The sequence below is a fragment of the Mandrillus leucophaeus genome, unplaced genomic scaffold (assembly GCF_000951045.1).
Source record: "Mandrillus leucophaeus isolate KB7577 unplaced genomic scaffold, Mleu.le_1.0 Scaffold186, whole genome shotgun sequence".
Classification (NCBI taxonomy): domain Eukaryota; kingdom Metazoa; phylum Chordata; class Mammalia; order Primates; family Cercopithecidae; genus Mandrillus; species Mandrillus leucophaeus.
In genome coordinates this window covers 3645648-3664572 of record NW_012101876.1, presented here as the reverse complement: position 1 = coordinate 3664572, position 18925 = coordinate 3645648, and the positions used below count along the sequence as shown (strand labels likewise).

At 36.8% G+C, this 18925-nt stretch overlaps 1 protein-coding gene across 4 annotated transcripts in view; it reads right to left on the bottom strand.

The window, feature by feature from the left end:
* Positions 1–272: 272 nt before the first annotated feature.
* The window catches only part of ANKRD28 (ankyrin repeat domain 28), a 129595-nt gene continuing 110942 nt past the window's right edge, over positions 273–18925 (bottom strand). For all 4 annotated transcript variants that reach the window (XM_011977945.1, XM_011977941.1, XM_011977943.1 and 1 more), the window contains 8 exons: positions 18250–18469; positions 12509–12596; positions 12334–12417; positions 11238–11383; positions 10501–10583; positions 9993–10075; positions 8942–9033; positions 273–3602 (listed from right to left, as the gene is read on the bottom strand). In XM_011977945.1, the coding sequence (XP_011833335.1) occupies positions 3316–3602; positions 8942–9033; positions 9993–10075; positions 10501–10583; positions 11238–11383; positions 12334–12417; positions 12509–12596; positions 18250–18469 (1083 nt within the window). In that variant the 3' untranslated portion in view covers positions 273–3315. The remainder of the gene's footprint in view (positions 3603–8941; positions 9034–9992; positions 10076–10500; positions 10584–11237; positions 11384–12333; positions 12418–12508; positions 12597–18249; positions 18470–18925) is intronic.

Sequence of the window (18925 nt, the reverse complement as noted above, 5' to 3'; positions counted from 1 at the left end):
CAATGAAATTAATTGTAAGCTCCTAAAGGACAAGATCAAAATTCCTTGGTTTTCTGCCCATTCCTACTGCCAAGTATACAGCAGGCAAGCAATATTTGTTGAATAAATATATTTGAAAATCCCATATAGATAGGTTCATGTGAAGTCTAAATCAGCTTTGCTAAAAAGTCATTTTTTTTTTTTTTTATTAAAAAAGGAAAAAAAACTTGTCAATTCAATGCTAGACAGTTTAAGGGAAAAGAAGTTTGCATGTAAAAGAGACAGACACTTGATTTATTGCATTAAAAAACTTTATTTCTTTTAAAAGGTCCAATATAAGCCAAATTAACCCCAAAATTTACAGCTACACTTCGAGATCTCCTGAACTAAATGGCACTGTTTGAGATGAGTGTCTTGTTAAAGGAGGTCATTTGCTATTACCACCATTTCACCCAAAGTAGTTCTAGAGCAGAAGCTGGTATTATAATACACATCAGATATTTCAGGTGTCATCTTTTATGCATAAGTTAAAGAAAGCAAACAGGCTTTTCTACTCTGTGTGAGGATAAGAAACACTACAGAACAGGGCCTGAATGCTTTAGATATACAAGGTGTAACCATAAAGGAAATTTCTACGGCACTGTGTTCATTCATTCAAGTAGTTCATGTACTTATTCCAACAATACTGGTATAGTTCAAATACCATTTGAGACAGTACTTTGGGGTTTCCCTTCATTGGGTGCAGACCAAAGGAAGTGGTTAAGCTGGGGGGCAGACTCTCACAGATGGATTACAAAAGTAATGAAATAGTTTTCTTAGTGGGGTGGCATTCGCAAGAACTACCTTAATGTTTTTGGTAACAGCATCATTTACATATAAGTGATGCACGATAGAAGTTCTGATATATGTGATAAATTAAAAACAGCTTGTCACTTTATAGCCACACCTTGGATTTCATTAGATGTGGTAAATCTAATAGTGTGTCAAATGAGTCCTTCTGGAAATCACTTCAGCAGAGAAGTCAAACAGCCTGTAAAAGAGAAGACATGGCAGAATGTGCGAGATTCATCCTTCCAACATTCTCAGGGTTCTCTTGGAGGACAGACCCGGGCCCAAAGACAGAAGTTACCGGGAGGGAGGCTTCAACTCCATCTAAGGAAGACCTTTCTAACAGTTAGAGCTGCTCAACAACTGAATGGACTGCTTGGTGAGGTAGAGTCACTTGGAAGTGTTCAAGGTGGAAAGATCACCCTTGTAGAAGGGACTCCTGCATTTGTTAAGAGGTTAGAGTGTGGATGAACCTCAGGTCTCTTTCAATTCTGAGATTCTAGAAAATTCCCTCAGGGAATTCAGAAGAGAATTCCTAAAAGGAAAGAGAAAGCACACATATGTATACTTTTAGAATCTGCTTGAATTTTCTTTTTTCTTTTTTTTTTCAAAAGGTACAATAGAAAATGTAGTCCACTGCCATTAAAATGCATATTCACCTTCCTACTACTAATAATTAGGAAGGGTTCATTATGACTTCTTTATATTATAAAGAAAAGATGGGGGATTAGACTTATAATTTCTGTAAATATTTTAGAAAAAATGCTTAAAATCTAGTAGTCAATGCCCTAGAAACTTTATAGATTTGTAGATAATATGCACAGATACAAATACATTATTCATTAAATACAACTCACATCTGTGTTTTATTATACTCTAAAATATACAGGAATCTTGATGTACTGAAAGAGTGCAAGTAAATACAGTATTCAAGCAGTCACTATTTCTATGTACATGCTCATTAATTCTTCAAAAAACCCACAAAATTATCAAATAGATCAAAATACTGTTCTGTGTTTTCACACTTTATATTCAGAAAAACCAGCTGATAATTTACAATGTCATAAAGTTTCCAGTTTCACAATACAAAAAGGATAAAATGAAATTGGGTATCATTTTGTTGCAATTTATAGAACTTTACCCATACCTGTAAGACCCTCAATGTTTATGAAATCATTTTCACTGGGAAAGTGACAGTTACAGTAAAAGCAGAACCACACAAATATTTATTTAAAGCTGAAATATCAGCCTTCTCTCTCTCTTTTGCTATTTGAAAGTAGTCTTCAATTTGGCAGGCAACTGCTTCTCTCTCCAAATAGTAACAGGTTACAAACATGCTACTTTAAATATGAATAGGACCTAAGGCTTTAGTATTTTAAATCTTGCCCAATACAGAAATGCCTTCCAAGAGACTTAGTGATGTTTAATTTATGAACAACAAGGAAGTATTTTCCTTTTGATTATTCACTTTTTCAAAACTCATAGATCAGAATAAACATAAAAAAATCCCCCAACCCAAGGTGGGGACACAAAAGTAACCTAAGCGACTAAGGTGTGCCATTCAAAGTAGAGAGGTTGAAGACTCCATGCCCCAGAACCACTTAGCTGCAATAGGGTGAAATAATCTACTTTTCGATTTCATGAATTTTTTTTTTAGGAAATTCTTTACATTTTTAAACAAAAATAGTACTATTTTAAACCCAAACCATTCAAAACAGGGCAACAGCCTGACCCCAATCCATCTCAATGTCTATGTCACAAGTATTTTCACCCGTATTGCACCCAGTCAGCTGGTTTTTAATTCTAATAGTATAAAAATTGGAAATTTGAAATATTTATGTAAAAGAAAAAATGTAAAAATACATCTGCTTTCTCTCATGGTTTAATACAGCATTGGAAGGCTTTCAGATATTTTCTTAAAAAAAAAAAAACAAAAAAACTCAACATTTAAAACCAAATCTCAGCTTCATTTCCAGAAATATTGCAGTTTGGTTTAGGTAATGTTTCATTTCATCTACTCCAGTTTCCACAAAATGGCATTTTATTAAAAAAACCTTTCAGTTATTTGGTCCTTTTGCAATTTGCTGTGCACATAATGCCTACTGTACCAAACTTTTATTGCCTTTAAATTTAGTTGTAATTTTATTGATAAAATTTAAATTTAGTGTCTTTATTTCTTCTGTTACAATAGTGTTGCTTGTGTAAGCAGGTTAGAGTGCACAGTGTCCCCAATTATTCCTGGCACTGCAAAACCAAATTAAACAATTCCACAGAGAACTCTGACATCAACGTGTTTTCCTCAGTCAAGTCTATTTCAAGATTCTAGAAGTTCCTTTTGTAAAACTTGCCTTTAAAACTCTTCCTCCTAATGTCATCACATCTCTTAACATTGGCTCACTGTGCGATCTTTCCTCTTAGGTTGAATTTCTACGTGAATATCAAAGTGCCTTTTTCCTGAAAAAGCACAGTTTGAAGCTTTACTGTGAGAACTCCCTCCTCCTCAGCCTCTCAGTAGGTCTCAGAATCGGAGTCGTTGAGCTCATCCACGTCAGTGTATAAGTACTCCTGTTCCCCGCCAATGTTATTGAAACTGCAATAAGAGCTAGGTTCATTCCTCATGATGGGCAAAGCTTCAAAGCTGACTGTTTTTGAGGTGTTGGTATAACGGTTAATGGCATTGAATGTCAAGGATGATAAAGGACTACTTGATGAGACAGGCATCATGGTGGCCAAAATGAGAGCCAGGCAATCAGCCACATCCTTATTGGGAGCACAGGCCAAAGCTGGGGTATAGCCTAGAATTAAAGATAAAATTTAAAAATTAAGCATCCTGAGACATATTTCAGCAAAGATAAGGAAATAAGCCTAAAGTACTTCAACTTTAGACATATTTTACATTACGTAGCTTGTAATAAATTGCTGTAACCAGCATGATTTACAAGTTTCTATTAAGTAGAAAAAGAATAGCCATAGAAACCTAGAGTGGAAGGAGACGTTAGACTAGACAACAGAAGAGAAAACAGACCCTGAGAAGAACGACTTCCCCAAGATCTCACAACTTATCCGTATCCATCTGAATTCACAGAAGAAACTGGGCTAGAATAAGAAAACCACCACAGATCAGTGAATCTTCTTTTAGGATGGTAAGCAGAGATTTAATGTTAATTTGTAGTTTTATCAGTGTCAAGATAAGAAAAAATAAAAAAATTTAATTTGTAGTTATGTAAGGAAGCTTTTTGACGCTAAGAAATCTGTGTATAACTTCATGGATCCGCCACAGGGCAGGTGCTCAGAAGATAGGTGTTGAACGAATGACACTTGGTTGTCAATTTAACTTTTCTCTTGGGGTCATAGTCTCTCGAAGAAAAACAGTAGACAAACTAAAACAGATGAACTTTAAAAACTACTAAATCAAAACAAATATTTCCTTTGTAAATATTCTTTTTTAAGCAGAAGACAACTGACCTTAGTCGTAAGTTACCACAAAGTGTCAACACAGCAAACCAAGGAGGAAACATTTGGTACCTCAGTTGGTACAAGACTCAGTCTTGAGGATGGAGTGGGAGAAAAGTGAGAATAGTGTGATGCCAGGCTTCAATTATACCACATGGAACTTTAATAGTTTATCACAAAACATACATTTGTATAACCACCACACAGGTTAAGAAAGAGAACACTACCAGCACACCAGAAGCCTCCATATATCCTCTACCCAATCATTGTACCTTTCTTCTTCCATCCACAATGGTAACTACTATCCTGGCTTATGGGGTAGTAATTTCCTTGCTTTCAACTTGGAGTCATAAACACTATAGCTTTTTTTTTTTTGGAGACAGAGTCTTACTCGGTCACCCAGGCTGGAGTGCAGTGGTACAAACTTGGCTCACTGCAACCTCTACCTCCCAGGTTCAAGTGATTCACCTGCCTCAGCCTCCAGAGTAGCTGGGATTACAGGTGTGTGCCACCACACCCAGCTAATTTTTTATATTTTTAGTAGAGATGGGGTTTCACTACATCGGCCAGGCTGGTCTCAAACTTCTGGCCTCAAGTGATCTGCCTGTCTCAGCCTCCCAAATGCTGGGATTACAGATGTGAGCCACCTTACCCAGCCTACAGTTTAGTTTTGAGTTTTTAAAAAACTTAATATAAATGGAATCATATAGTATGTATTATTTCATATCTGGCTTTTTTGTGTAGCATTATGAGAGATTTATCAATATTATATGTAACTGTAGTTAGTTCATTTTCATTGTTATACAGTATTTCATTGTGCGATTATACTATGGTTTAGTTACACATTTCAACTATTGGGCATCTGGTTGCTTCCAGTCTCCCACATATTTTCATCTATGCTATATTAGCCTTGATAAAGAAAGGATTTTTTTTTTTTTTTTTTGAGACAGGGTCTTGTTCTGTCACCCAGGCTGGAGTGCAGTGTGATGATCATGCTCACTGCACCCTCAACCTCTGGGCTCAAGTGATCCTCCCACCTCAGCCTCCTGAGTAGCTGGGACTATAGGCCATGCCATGCCTGGCTAATTTTTAAAATTTTTTTGTAGATACAGGGTCTCGCTTTGTTGCCCAGGCTGGTCTCAAACTGCTGGCTTTAACCGATCTTCCTGCCTCTGCCTCCCAAAATGCTGTGATTACAGTAGTAAGCCACTGTGCCCAGTCACAAAAAGTAATTTTTTCCCCCTTTGTAAAGTTCCCATTTTGTCAAGGGTCAAAGAGAACAACTGATGTCCTTCCAAGTTTGGCAGCAGTGGCTGAAGGCTGTCTGTAATTTTAATTAAATTTTATTTGTCCAAAGTAGCTAGGGGAGTGCTTCACTGCCCACGTTTCCTTCAAGGGTTCTTCTAAAGGTGCCTGCTGCTATTGTTCTGCTGCTGGCAGGCAGAACAACACATTACATGGGCCAGGATGCCTTGGATGATAGTGGGGGTGGGGAAAGAAGCATGTTTCATGTGTGTTTTCTAGTCAGAATATGACTAAAAATAGGATCTTCTCCTCTGCATGGGAGTTATTTTTTGAAACGAAGTCTCGCTCTGTCACCCAGGCTAGAGTACAGTGGCGTGATCTCGGCACACTGCAACCTCTGCCTCCTGGGTTCAAGCGATTCTCCTGCCTCAGCCTCCCAAGTAGCTGGGATTACAGGTACGTGCCACCACACCTGGTTAATTTTTGTAGTTTTAGTAGAGACGGGGTTTCGCCATGTTGGCGGGGCTGGTCTCAAACTCCTGACCTCAGCTGATCCACCCGCCTTGGCCTCCCACAAAGTGCTGGGATCACAGGCGTGGGCCACTGTGCCCGGCCAGTTATATCTCTTAACATGCCACTCTCTTTGCTTAGAAAGTTCCTTCCCCACTTTCTCCTTATCCTTTGGATTTTGGCTTAGCAGTCACATTTTTTGGGATGCCTTCTCTGATCCTGCAAGAAAGGATTTGAAGACCCTCTTAAGTACTCTTATAGCATTCTATGCTTTTTCCAATTAAACTATTTTAAGTGCATCATTAATAGCCTGTTTACACTCTTATCTCCAAGGGAGTAGACTATGTCTTATTTTACACTGTATCCTCAGAAGTTAGTACGGTGCTTGGCATAATCACTCATGCAGCAAATATTCACTGAGCCTCCACTTGCTCAGGCACTATTCAGAACACTAAGAATATATCAGTGAATGCAACTGATAAAGATTTCACTGTTCTTGTGGAGCTTACATTCACTTTAGTGGGGAAGACACACAATCAACATAATAAAAAAGTACATTATACACAATATGTTAAAAGCTTTATGTAAAAAAAGAGGAAAGAGTGAAGCAGGTTAACAAGGACTGAGAATGCCATGGTAGGAGTATCTAGCAAGTTGTAGTACAGAGTAGTTAGAATATGCTTCATTGAGAAGATGAAACTGGAGCTAAGATTTGAAACAGGTGACGGATTTAGTCATGGGATGTTTGGGGACAGAGTGTTCAGGCAGAGTTAACAGTCAGAATGAAGATCACAACGCATGTATAACCCTGCTGTGGAGGGGCTGGCATTGCAGAATCAAGTAGAGAAAGGAGAAGACTAGGAAACAGCATCAGAAAGGTGACGAGGTGGAGGACACATCATATAGGGCCTAGTAAAGTCATTTTAGGAACTATGAATGGGGCCAGGTGGAGCACTCTGGGAGGCCGAGGTGGGAGGATTGCTTGAGGCCAGGAGTTCAAGACCAGCCTGGACAATACAGTGAGAGTCTATCACCACAAAAAATAAATTAGCTGGGCATGGTGGTGCATACTTGTAGTGCTAGCTACTTGGGAGGCTGAGGTGAGAGGTTCTCTTGAGCCCAGGAGTTCAAGGTTACAATCAGCTATGATCTACCACTGTACTCCAGTCTGGGCAACAGAGTGAGACCCTGTCTCTTTACAAAACAAAACAATACAAAACCAAACCGAACCGAAATTCAAGAGTAACATGTTCTCATATACTTTAAAAGGATCCAGGACAGGCTGGTGGCAATAAATAAAAAAGTGGGCATATTTTAAATCTACTTTAGAGGTGGAGTCAACAGTGTATGCTGATGGACTATACACTGGGTATGAGTGAGAGGAATCAAGGATGACTCTAGGGGTTTTACCCTGAGCAATTATAAGAATAAGAATTGTCTTCAATGGAGATCATGATGTTGTGGGGAGAGTAGGTCTGGCAAGGGGAGTGGAAAAGGATCAACCGTTCAGTTCTGGACTTTCTAGGTTTAAGTTGTTTATCAGATATCCACATGGATATGTCAGTTAGGCACGTAGATATACAGAGACTATGAGAAGTCTGGGTTGGAGATATAAATCTGGGAATTCTCAGCATATAGGTAGTATTTAAAACCAAAGGAATTGATGAGAGCACTAGGGAGTCAATGTAGATAGAGAAAGCAAAAAGAATGAAGGATTGAGTCCCAGAAGGAAAGGAGGGAGAAATTTTGTAAAAGAAATTAAGAAAGAATAACTAGTAATGTGGAAGGAAAACCAAGGAAGTGTGGGGTTCAAAAACCAGAGTAAACAAAATTTATCAAAGGAAACAAGTAATCAGTTATGTCAAAAGCTGATTTATCACGTAAAATGAGAGCTAAGTAGTAGTTAACATAGTAGAAGTCATAGGTGGTTTTGATGAGAATAGTTTTGTTATGTGTAGGGGTGAGGGGAGAAGGCCTGACTACAGGGAAATTAAGAGAGAATGGAAGAATGAGGCCAGACACTGTGGCTCACACCTGCAATCCCAGCACTTTGGGAAGCTGAGGTGGGCGGATCACCTGAGGTCAGGAGTGTGAGACCAGCCTGGCCAACATGGTGAAACCCCGTCTCTACTAAAAATACAAAATTTAGCCAGGCATAGTGGCGGGTGCCTGTAATCCCAGCTACCTGGGGAGGCTGAGGCTTGAGAATTGCTTGAAACCAGGAGGCGGAGGTTGCAGTGAGCTGAGATCACGCCACTGCACTTCAGCCTGTGCAACAGAGGTAGACTGCGTCTCAAAAACAAAAAACACCACAACAACAACAAAAGAATGGAAGAATGAGAGGTGAATAACTGGGGACAGCAAGATAATAGTTTTGCTGCAAAGGGGAACACAGAAATATGGCAGCAGCTGGCAAGAGTAATGAGATTTATAAATTGTTTTTTAAAGATGAGGGAACTAGTGTTTATATACTGAAGAATAATACAGGAAGAGAGCGAAAAATTGTTACCGCAGGACATAAAAGAGAACTGTCAAAGTGACATTATGAAGTAGGCAAAAGGGGACAGGATCTCGTGCATGAGTAGAAGCACTGACTTTAAATAAGAATATAGCACTTAATTAGGATCTTAATAATATTTGCTGAAAGAACAAAATCTTTGGCTACTAAAACAACAGAAAGTGGCAAGTATAAACAGTAAATACTAACTTTGCTATAACAGATGATACAGGAATTCAGAAGTACATCTGTTAGAAAACTTTTCCTATTTCTTTTGCCCTTATTCCTTTGCTGCAAACTACTATTCATTATTCACTTTAGCTCTCCTCTTTGACTAATAAAAAATATGCAAGTTTATTTCTCTTCAAATATGGATCATCAAAAGATAAAAGCTCTAGGTTAAGGGAAGACAATATAGAACCAACTTACCATTTTCATCTACTGCAAGCACACTTGCTCCTTTTCCCAAAAGTTCCTGAACCACCATTGTTAGCCCATTTCGGGCAGCAACATGCAGAGGTCTAGGGGAAAAAACACGATACATGTACACATACACACCTGGCTGTCAAAGAGCATTTTTGTCAACTTGTGAAGACCAAGAGGTACAAACTTGAGGCACCTAGTCCTAATAACAAAGATGGGGGCAGGGAGAGCAGAACCTCTGTGCAATGCACTGTCACACCTTGTCAACGTGTAGCTCAACATCAAGCTCAGCCATAGGTCCCATCGACAGTCCCTACCTTCACCCAATCCTTTTGTTACTTTTCTTCTCAGACTCAATGTTTAAAATAATTTTACCATTGAAATTGCATTCCTCCATTGTTAAAGAATGAGGCTGGTAAAGACACAGACTATATATTAAAAACTGTAAACTGCAGTAGCATAAATTCTAATAGGTTTTGAAAACAGCTTACAAGCATCATGACTAATTTTTGGACTTTCAAGGGATCTGACTAATCCCAGAATGGGCAACAATATTCTAAGATTTTTATCTTTACTAAATCTCAAAATGGAATAGTAAAGGACAATGAGAGACACTGATGTAAGATTTCTGTCAGTCAATCTGGAGGTTGGCTGCTCACATTATTAAAAAGTCTGATTCTTTCAGAAACTTTATTTGCTTACAGACACACATAAAGCTTCTTACCTCATTTATTGTTAGTTTCAAGTAACATATTATTAGTTCATTTCCATAAAATATACAAAATAGTACTACTTTCCTTCAGAAAATTAGGTAGGTGGATTAAGAACAAAATACATTATTGTCAATGTTGTAATGAAGTTTCAGTTCAAAAGTATTTTAAATAATATGCCTTTTAGTTGTGATCATTTTAGAAATGAGTTTCGACAGTTGTAAACTATTAAAATTGCTTCTATGACTAATGAAATCTATTCCAACAGTCACATGTTTAAAAAAATCCATTTATCATTTTTATAATTAGAGGTCACAAAGTTTATACTAGATACTGACAGTACTCACGTTTGCAAGGCTGCGTTGGTTGCATTGATAAGGTTTCTATCTGTTATCTTTTCCAGTATTAACAAGGCACTAGTTTCATGACCCTACAAAAATTGTGGCAGATAAGTTATAAAAACTTGGGTACCATTCAAGGTACATTTATACACCCAACAATCTGCAACCCTAGTCCATATAAAATGTACAACACCATTCATATGCCATGAATTTTCCTGGCTAATATCTTAATATTTGCCCAAACACATCTTGGGAGTGAGGGTAGGAGAAGAGGACAAAATTAAGATTAAGGAAAGAGGATAATTATACTTAGGCTTGTGTTCCAAAACTTATTTGGCTTACTGGACACTTTGATACGCCATGGTGTCTTATAAGTCAATAATTTTGTTCAAGAAATCTAATACCAGTGATCATTAGAGAGGTTTGGTCCTGAGTTCTGTTCATTTTAGTGAAGTCAAAAAACTTTTAATGCCACTGTTAACAATGAAAACATGTTCTTAAAATGTATACATACCTTGCTACAAGCCAAATGGAGGGCAGTATTTTTACTGTTATCTTGTAAAGTCAGTTCTGCACTAGCACTGCTAACCAGCATCTCTGGGAGGAAAAAGTGCATCAATTCTTATGTTTATGAACATGTTTCTTAGATTACCAATAACTCACTGTAGAGAAACGAAGATACAAAGCAAAACAGTCCCTCTCACAAAAACTTAAGTACAAGAAAAATATTGTAATATGTAACATATATACTGTATCTTCATATAATTGTATAAGACAATTATATTGTTGTATAAGTCACACACTCTAACAATGGCAATTAACATTTATTTTGTGACTGTGCACTAAATTTTAAATACTGTTTTATATGCTCTGGATTTATAGTAATTTATTTAAACCTCACAACAACCCACCAAGTAGATATTGTTATTTTTCTCATTTTGTAAATGAGAAAACTGAGGGAGGCATCAGGTCATTTAGCTGGAAGATCTAGGACTCATATTGAGGCAATCCAACTCCAGAGTCAGTGTTCTTCACCACTATGTTATAGGGCCATCGTAAAGTAGACTCCTTAATCAGTAAGGGCAAACTAAAACATTGTATCCCTAAATGAAAATGTGGATTGCAAACAGGTAAAAGGTTTTAAGTCTTAGGAGTGGTAAGATAACTAGCTGAAGTCAGAAGTCTTGGGATCTAAGTTATAAATAAGTGATACACATACTTAGGAAAATACAATCTTAAAAGTTTATTTACCAACTGTATTTGTTTGTCCATTCTCTGCAGCCATCATAAGAGGTGTTTTCCCTGTAGAGTCCACAGAATTGACTTGAGCATTATGGCTCAGCAGCAGCTGTAAACACTCTACATGGTCTGTGAAGGCAGCTGCATGGAGAGGAGTTCTGTGATAAAGAAAAATTGAAACGTATGACTAAATTTGAATGTTATATATGCTGGAAAAATATTCTTTAATTTGTGACATGCAGTTTTTAAGGGTTTACATATTAGGCTATAAAAGCACTGCCTGTATACAAACAAATAGGCTCAATGGAGCTCACTAATTTCTCCCATAGAAATTTGTACTTTCAATAATATAGAAGGCCTTAATTAAACTAGAACTAGTATGAAGTAAAGATTAATTACAAAATTGCTAAAATAACATTACATCATTGAAGGAAATTTTGAAAGAAATAAATCCTGACCTGAATACCACCACCTCTTACAACTGCTGGACTTTCTTCTAGCCTTTATTCCTATTTAGAAAACTTTTAACTTTGTTAACAATTATCTTTGGGAAACAAACAACTTCTAAAGAAAGGGGAAAAATTTACATTTTAAAATAGTTTAAAAAGGAGGAAAATTTCCTAAAATCTATAAATAGTTTATAATGTAAAAATAATTAAGATCTTATAATAATTTATACTTGCAAATATAAAAATCAACTTTTAAATAATAATGGGTTTTCTGTAAATTCTCTCACACCAGGCCAGTAGTTAAAATTTATTTCTTATTGAAAATAAAACTTTTTTTGGGGCTAGGGCAGAGACAGGATCTCACTCTGTCATCCAGGCTGGAATGCAGTAGTGCAATCACAGCTCACTGCTGCCTCAAACTCCTGGGCTCAAGTGATCCTCCTGCCTCAGCCTCCTGAATAGCTGGGATCACAGGCATGCATCATCATGTCTTTTTTTTTTTTTTTGGGTAGAGATGCAGGTCTTAGTATGTTGACCAGGCTGGTCTTAAACTCCTGGCTTCAAGTTATCCTCCCACCTCGGCCTCCCAGATTGTTAGGATTATAGGCATGAGCCACTGTGCCTGGCTAAAACTATTTAATACATAGTTGAATTCCTACCTTCCTTTTGAATCTGTGGCGTTCACAATGCTGGCACCTAATGTATCAATTAACATCTCAGCAGCACCTTCGTTGTCATTTATCCTGTGTAAGGTAACATGGTGATCATTCTCTCAGCAATGGTGTATTTCTTAAAACACTCAAACCAAGTCTGATTCATTCTGGCTTTACTTACACAGCACAATGCAATGGACTAAAAGCATTTCCTTCCGTTTTCTGGAAAACTTCCTGTTCTAAAAGCAGTTCTACACATGTCTCGTGACCTAAATAGGTGTAAAGAACCAGATATTAAAATTCAAAGGAGATACTGGCAAAAATCACAGATACACATAAATGTTTAAAGGAAAAATGTAAAAGTCTCTCCCCCATCCCATCTCCCAGTTCCCCTCTCTGGAATATAACCACTGGTAGCTGTTAAGCCACCAGTAGTTCCAGAAAATTTCTAGGCATATACAACTGCATGCGCATACATACATACAGTTGGCTCTCTGTATCCATGGGTTCTGCATCCATCAATTCAACCAAACCCAAATTAAAAATACTTGGGGGAAAAAAAAAACAGAGCAGACTTTTTTTTCTTGTCATATACCCTAAATACAGCATAGCAATTATTTACACACCGTTTACATTACATTGGCTATTATAAGTAATCCAGAGATGACTTAAAGTATAGCAGAGAATGTGCATAGGTTATATGCAAATACTATCCCATTTTCTATAAGGGACTTGAGCACCTGTTGGTTTTGGTATTCATAAGGGGTCCTGGAAACCAATCCTCAACAGCAAATGAGAGATGACTGTGCTATTTATTTTTTTAATGGCAATGGGATGTTTAATTCCGCAACTTGCTTTTTACTTAGTATTAACTACACATATCCTTCCATAATAGCATATATAGAAATATTATTATTATTTTAGACGGAGTCTCGCTCTTTCATCCAGTCTGGAGCGCAGGGGCGCGATCTCGGCTCACTGCAACCTCTGCCTCCCAGGTTCAAGTGATTCTCCTGTCACAGCCTCCTGAGTAGCTGGGACTACAGGCGCCCACCACCATGCCCAGCTAACATTTTTCGTATTTTTAGTAGAGACGGGGTTTCACCATGTTGGTCAGGCTGATCTTGAACTCCTGACCTCAGGTGATCCACCCGCCTCCATCTCCCAAAGTGCCTGGATTGCAGGCGTGAGCCACCGTGCCCGGCTAAAATCTTATTCTTTAGTGTTCTGAAGAGCTTCACAGTATCAAAGTGTATGATAAATTATTTAATCTAATTATGGATTTTAAAGTGATTGTTAGTTTAAAAAAATTCTTCATGATATTATCAACAATGCTGTAATGAAACATTCTGGCATTTTTAAATTTTACTAAAACAATTTTTTGAGACAGGGTCCTGCTCTGTTGCCCAAGTTGAAGTGCAGTGGCATGATCATGGCTCACTGCAGCCTCAACCTCCTGGGCTCAAGTGATCCTCCCACCTCAGCCTCCTGAGTGGCTAAGACAACAGGTGCAAAGCTACCACATCTGGCTAATTTTTTGATATTTTGTAGAGATGAAGTTTTGCCATGCTACTTAGGCTGGTCTTGAATCCCTGAGCTCAAGTGATTTGCCTGCCTCAGCCTCCTAAAATGCTGGGATTACAGGCATGAGCCACCATGCCCAACATTTTGTATTTTAGGAAGTATTTTTGTAGGACAATTTCCTACCAAAGTGATATTGCTGTGGTAAAGGACAAGTATCCAGTCCTTGGTATTCTTGGGGGATGGGGTCCAGGACTCCTCACTGACAGCAAAAATCCATAGTCCCTTATACAGTTCCCTTATACAAAATGGTTTATTTGTGTATAACCTATGCACATCTTCTCATATACTTTAAGTCATCTCTAGATTACTTACAACTTAATTCCATGTAAATGCTATATAAATAGTTGTTATACTGTATTGTTTAGGGAATAATGACAAAAAAATCTGTACATGTTCAGCCTAACTATATTTCTGATCGACATTCAGCTGAATTCATGGATGGCGAACCCATGGATATGGAGGGCTGACTGTACTGATTATTGATCAATATCTGCTCCATAGTTTTTAACAGTAAGTTGAAAAACAGAAAAATCCAAACTTCAAATTTTCTAACCCTAATTCCAGAGCCAGGGTTTTAATTTAATACCCTAATTACTACAACTAAAATGTTACTTACTTCATGAGTTATTTGGGATCTACTTTAGGAATAAATTATATTCTTATGTGGCCTCTTTATATATTTTCATGGTTTAATATTTACCTACCAAAGTCTTGTTATATTTTCCTTTCTTTTTAAATTACTCAATCAGCTTAAACTTTATCCTATAATTGTGGAAAAGTAATTTTCAGAAAAACCTGTAATTGTGTTCCATCTTTTGTCAGTTCTTTTCTCTAATCTAGTAGTTTTCAAGCGGATTTTGCCCATCAGGAGATATTGTGCGTGGCAATGCCTACAGACAATTTTATCACAACCGAAGGTGGGACAGTGCAACTGGCATTTAGTGGGTAGAAACCAATGATGCTGCTAAACATCTTGCAATGCACTGGAGAGTCCCTTGCAACAATCATCTGGCCCAAAATGTCACAGTGCTGAGGTTGAGAAACGGCTTTAATTCCATTGTGCTGAATGTTAACTCATTACTAAGATACAGCAATGGAAAGTTGTCCATTGTTGACTTAAGAGCCTCCCATTCTCCAGGTATATGGGTGCTTAAGGTGTGGCCTGGGGAAAACCCTGGGGTGACGCAAAAAAGATGTGAATAAAAACACAGATGAGAACCCAACTATTCTCTTAAATTAGCTATAAAGAGATGTACTACTCTTCTCACTAAAAAGAAAATACTTTTGGAAAATAGTTTTCATAAAAAAGATTATGTTAACATGTAATAGACATTATTTTTAAATAAATCAATAAGTATTTAAAATTTCCCAGTTCCAATTTCTAATACAGTCAGTATCAATCCATAGTTGCTGAGACCAAAGGGTTTGAGAACCACTCACTATCTGAGTACAGACTGAGAAAAGGGAACAGTGGGTCCCCTTGGTCACCTCCAGAAATCATTACTGGGTGATATTAAGCAGACAATCTCATAACTTTCTATCATCATTTATGAAAGATAGATAGGATGGTAAACTGGGTCCTCCTGAGTTTCAAAGGCTATTCTGAGGATGTTCAGAGCTTCATAAAAATGAACACATTTTTTAAAGGAATAAATAAGTATTCTTAAGTTCTGTGACTGAATGACTATACAAACTGAAATTGTGAACTTTTAGTATCTACAGCCAGTTTTTTCTAAAACTTGGCCATCATTTCAATTTTGAGAGAAAGGTTGTTTTCTGTTCTGTTGGAGTGCTTCCAATTTTCTTTACAGCTGTACAATAATTACTAAAGTAAAACCATTTTACATATTCCACTTTCAGGATGCCAAATTATAAAATGGGATTTTGGCTATAAATATGGTATTAATTTTAGACTGTCTATATAGTCGCTTACTGCATATAGCCAACACACATTTAATTCCTTCCAGCTCAAATTCAGCATCACCACAATTTTGCTACAGGCTGAAAATCAGACACATTTGTTATGATCTTTAAATGGCAACCACGCATGCAGTTCTTGCAAAATTCTGTCTCTTGTACAAAACGTGCTTAGAGTCTAAATTTAGTAGTGATAGAGTAGGAACTCACTTTAGGGAAACTGTTATACATATAGATCTGATAAGAAACATTGTAATAGAAAGCAGCTCTCCAAAGGACAGTTACAGCCGTACATTTACAACTAAATGCTCTTTCTGAGGAAAAATACCTCACTGTGATTTTTCCATGGTTCATCTTCAGGGATATATTTTTTTAAAAATCAAGCAATAAGTCTTTGCTTCTAAACAGTTTTATCTCACTGACTTTTTTACAGAAACACAACTCACATTTGTATATATTTTCCCACTATATTAGTTATTTTGGGTTTTCCTTATACTTGTAAAATGTCAAGTCACATTACAGAAACAAATCAAATATCAATGCAAAATACTTCTTTGTACTAGTATGAGTACTAGTCTCTGGCCACTTCACTACACTCATTTCTACTTGCCTTAGCGAGTAGAAATGGGAAAAAGAGAAGTTAAACCCCAAAGGTTTTATAGTTTCAAAACTGTTTTGGTCAAGGATTTAAGGTAGTAAAAAACAAAGAGACTAAACTAAGCTTGTTGAATGAGCAATAGATTTAACTATTCAAGTTTTTATGATACTATCAGTACTCAGCTGAAGGATAACCAACAGTAATCATAGGACAAACCTCAAGAACCCAAAATGTTCTCACAGCAAAAGAATGCAACTCCCAACTATGGCATAAGGACTAATGTGAAAATCAAAATATTGTATCTCAGAAATACTTGTGAAAACATTTAATGAAGTTATAATTTTACAAGATTCAGCTTTTTCCTCTTTTGCTTTAACTTGATAACTTTGTCAAAACAGCTCCCAGTGAAAGAACTATGAAACAGCGTATTACAGAAAGATAGCAAATCTCAACTTCCTGGTAAGGCAGTCTGATTTTACAACAGACATTATACTTATTTATTTTAGTAAGTGGATATTTATATAAAGAGGCAATTTATATTTTCTCTTCACTTTGAGTGAAGGTTATCAGAATTGTGAACTACAGCTTTGTAGATCTGCTGTCATAATTAACATTAATCTTGAAGCTACACTGAAATTGAAAACAAATTTTAAAAACCTCTAATTTCTCTGCTAAAGCCTGAAGCTTGAACTTTGACAACACTGATGCTTGCACTATATATAATGTACCTGAGTTTTCTAAGATGATCAAATCTATTGCCCTGCACAAGGAAAAAATATCTCAACACACTTCATTACATAAATTATTTTAATTAGTGGCATTTCATAAGCCAAACTGCATTTTTAACATCTATACCTTCAAAGTAGCTTTATGCTTCCCTAAGTGACCTTTTGTGAGTCTACCTATAAATGCAATGACTATGACTGTGAGCCTGTAGGAGGCCAAAGAAAATCTTTTCTAACCATGTAGCAGAGTTTCTAATTCTCAGACCTGCTAGGGATTTATGCCTTTAAAAGACTGAGCATGGATATTAGTGGTAATATATGAATGTTATCTTGCAATGTGCTCAGAAAACATACATAGATTTCAGTTTAGAATGTGATACATTTCACTGTTTCTCCTACTTTTGGTCATTTTTCCCCTAATACGATTTTATTTAGAAAGTAAAAGAACATGGCTAGGTGCGATGGCTCATGCCTGTAATCCTAGCACTTGGGGAGTCCGATGTGGGAGGATTGCTTAAGCCCAGTTGTTTGAGACCAGCCTGGGCAACATAGTGGGACTCTAAAAAGAAAAAAAGTAAAAGAACACAATCAAAATACAAGCACACTATATAAAAGCAATGGAAACATTGTAAAAACCTCCTAAAAATGTTAAATATTTGTTGAAATAAAGATCTAAGAAAAACTTCAGGCTATATGGTGGCTCATGCCTGTAATCCCAACACTTTGGGAGGCTGAGGTGAGAGGATTACTTGAGGCCAGGCGTTCAGAACCAGCCTGGGCAACATAGCAAGACCCCATCTCAAAAAAAAAAAAAAAAAAAAAAAAGAAAAGAAAAGAAAAACCTCAAAAATACTTCATGGCTTATCTCAGAACATCTTTGACAACCAGTATCTTGGCTTTAGCATGACAAAGGACAGCAGTGAGCCTACATAGTAATTATTATTAGTAAGTGAGCCTACATAGATTATTCCCAAGGTTTTTGCTAATTTTAAACTTAAAATTTGCCTTATAAATATGTCATTTTCATTAATATCTGAATATATTATACTAATCTCTGTTCAGCACAGAATGACATGCATTTGTGTTTGTATACTTAACCATTGTAGCAAGCCCAGTGAAGTGCCGTATATCCATGATTGTCTGTTATGGCTGGATTTGCATCCATAGATGCTGCTGACTGCAAAAGGGCTCCGAGAACACCAATGTGTCCACAGGCAGCAGACAGGTGTATAGGCGTCCGGCCCCTGCTATCCCGAAGTAAGCACTTAGCACCATGTTGAAGTAATGCATCTACACATTCTTCATGGCCTGTAACTGCCTGAAAGAAAATAATTTACAGGTAGTCAAACATATTATGCTAAACATTACATGCCAATTTCAGCTAATTAAAAACTTTAAAGACCATACTCCAATATCCTTCCATTAATTAAAGCCACTTATCATTTTAGGAGTAATTCTGTATTTTTATTGGAAGTGGTTTAAAAATTCAGTTAAAGCAACAACTCTGTTAAAATGCAAATAGTATGAAAAGAGGAAGAGAGAAACTTGGTATTCAGTGAAAATAATGATATTTCAAAGGTGAAAAAAGATTAAGGTGTATAAGAAAATAAGTGAGATAATGGAAAGTCAAACTGACATTAATTCTACTCAAAGTTTTAGAGTTTTAAAATTTTGTTCTAACATTGTTCTCTAGATTAAATTGCACTTTGTAATTGTTCAAAATTAGCATTTAAAAACTAAGATACTGAAAGAAATGGTAAAGACTATTTGACGA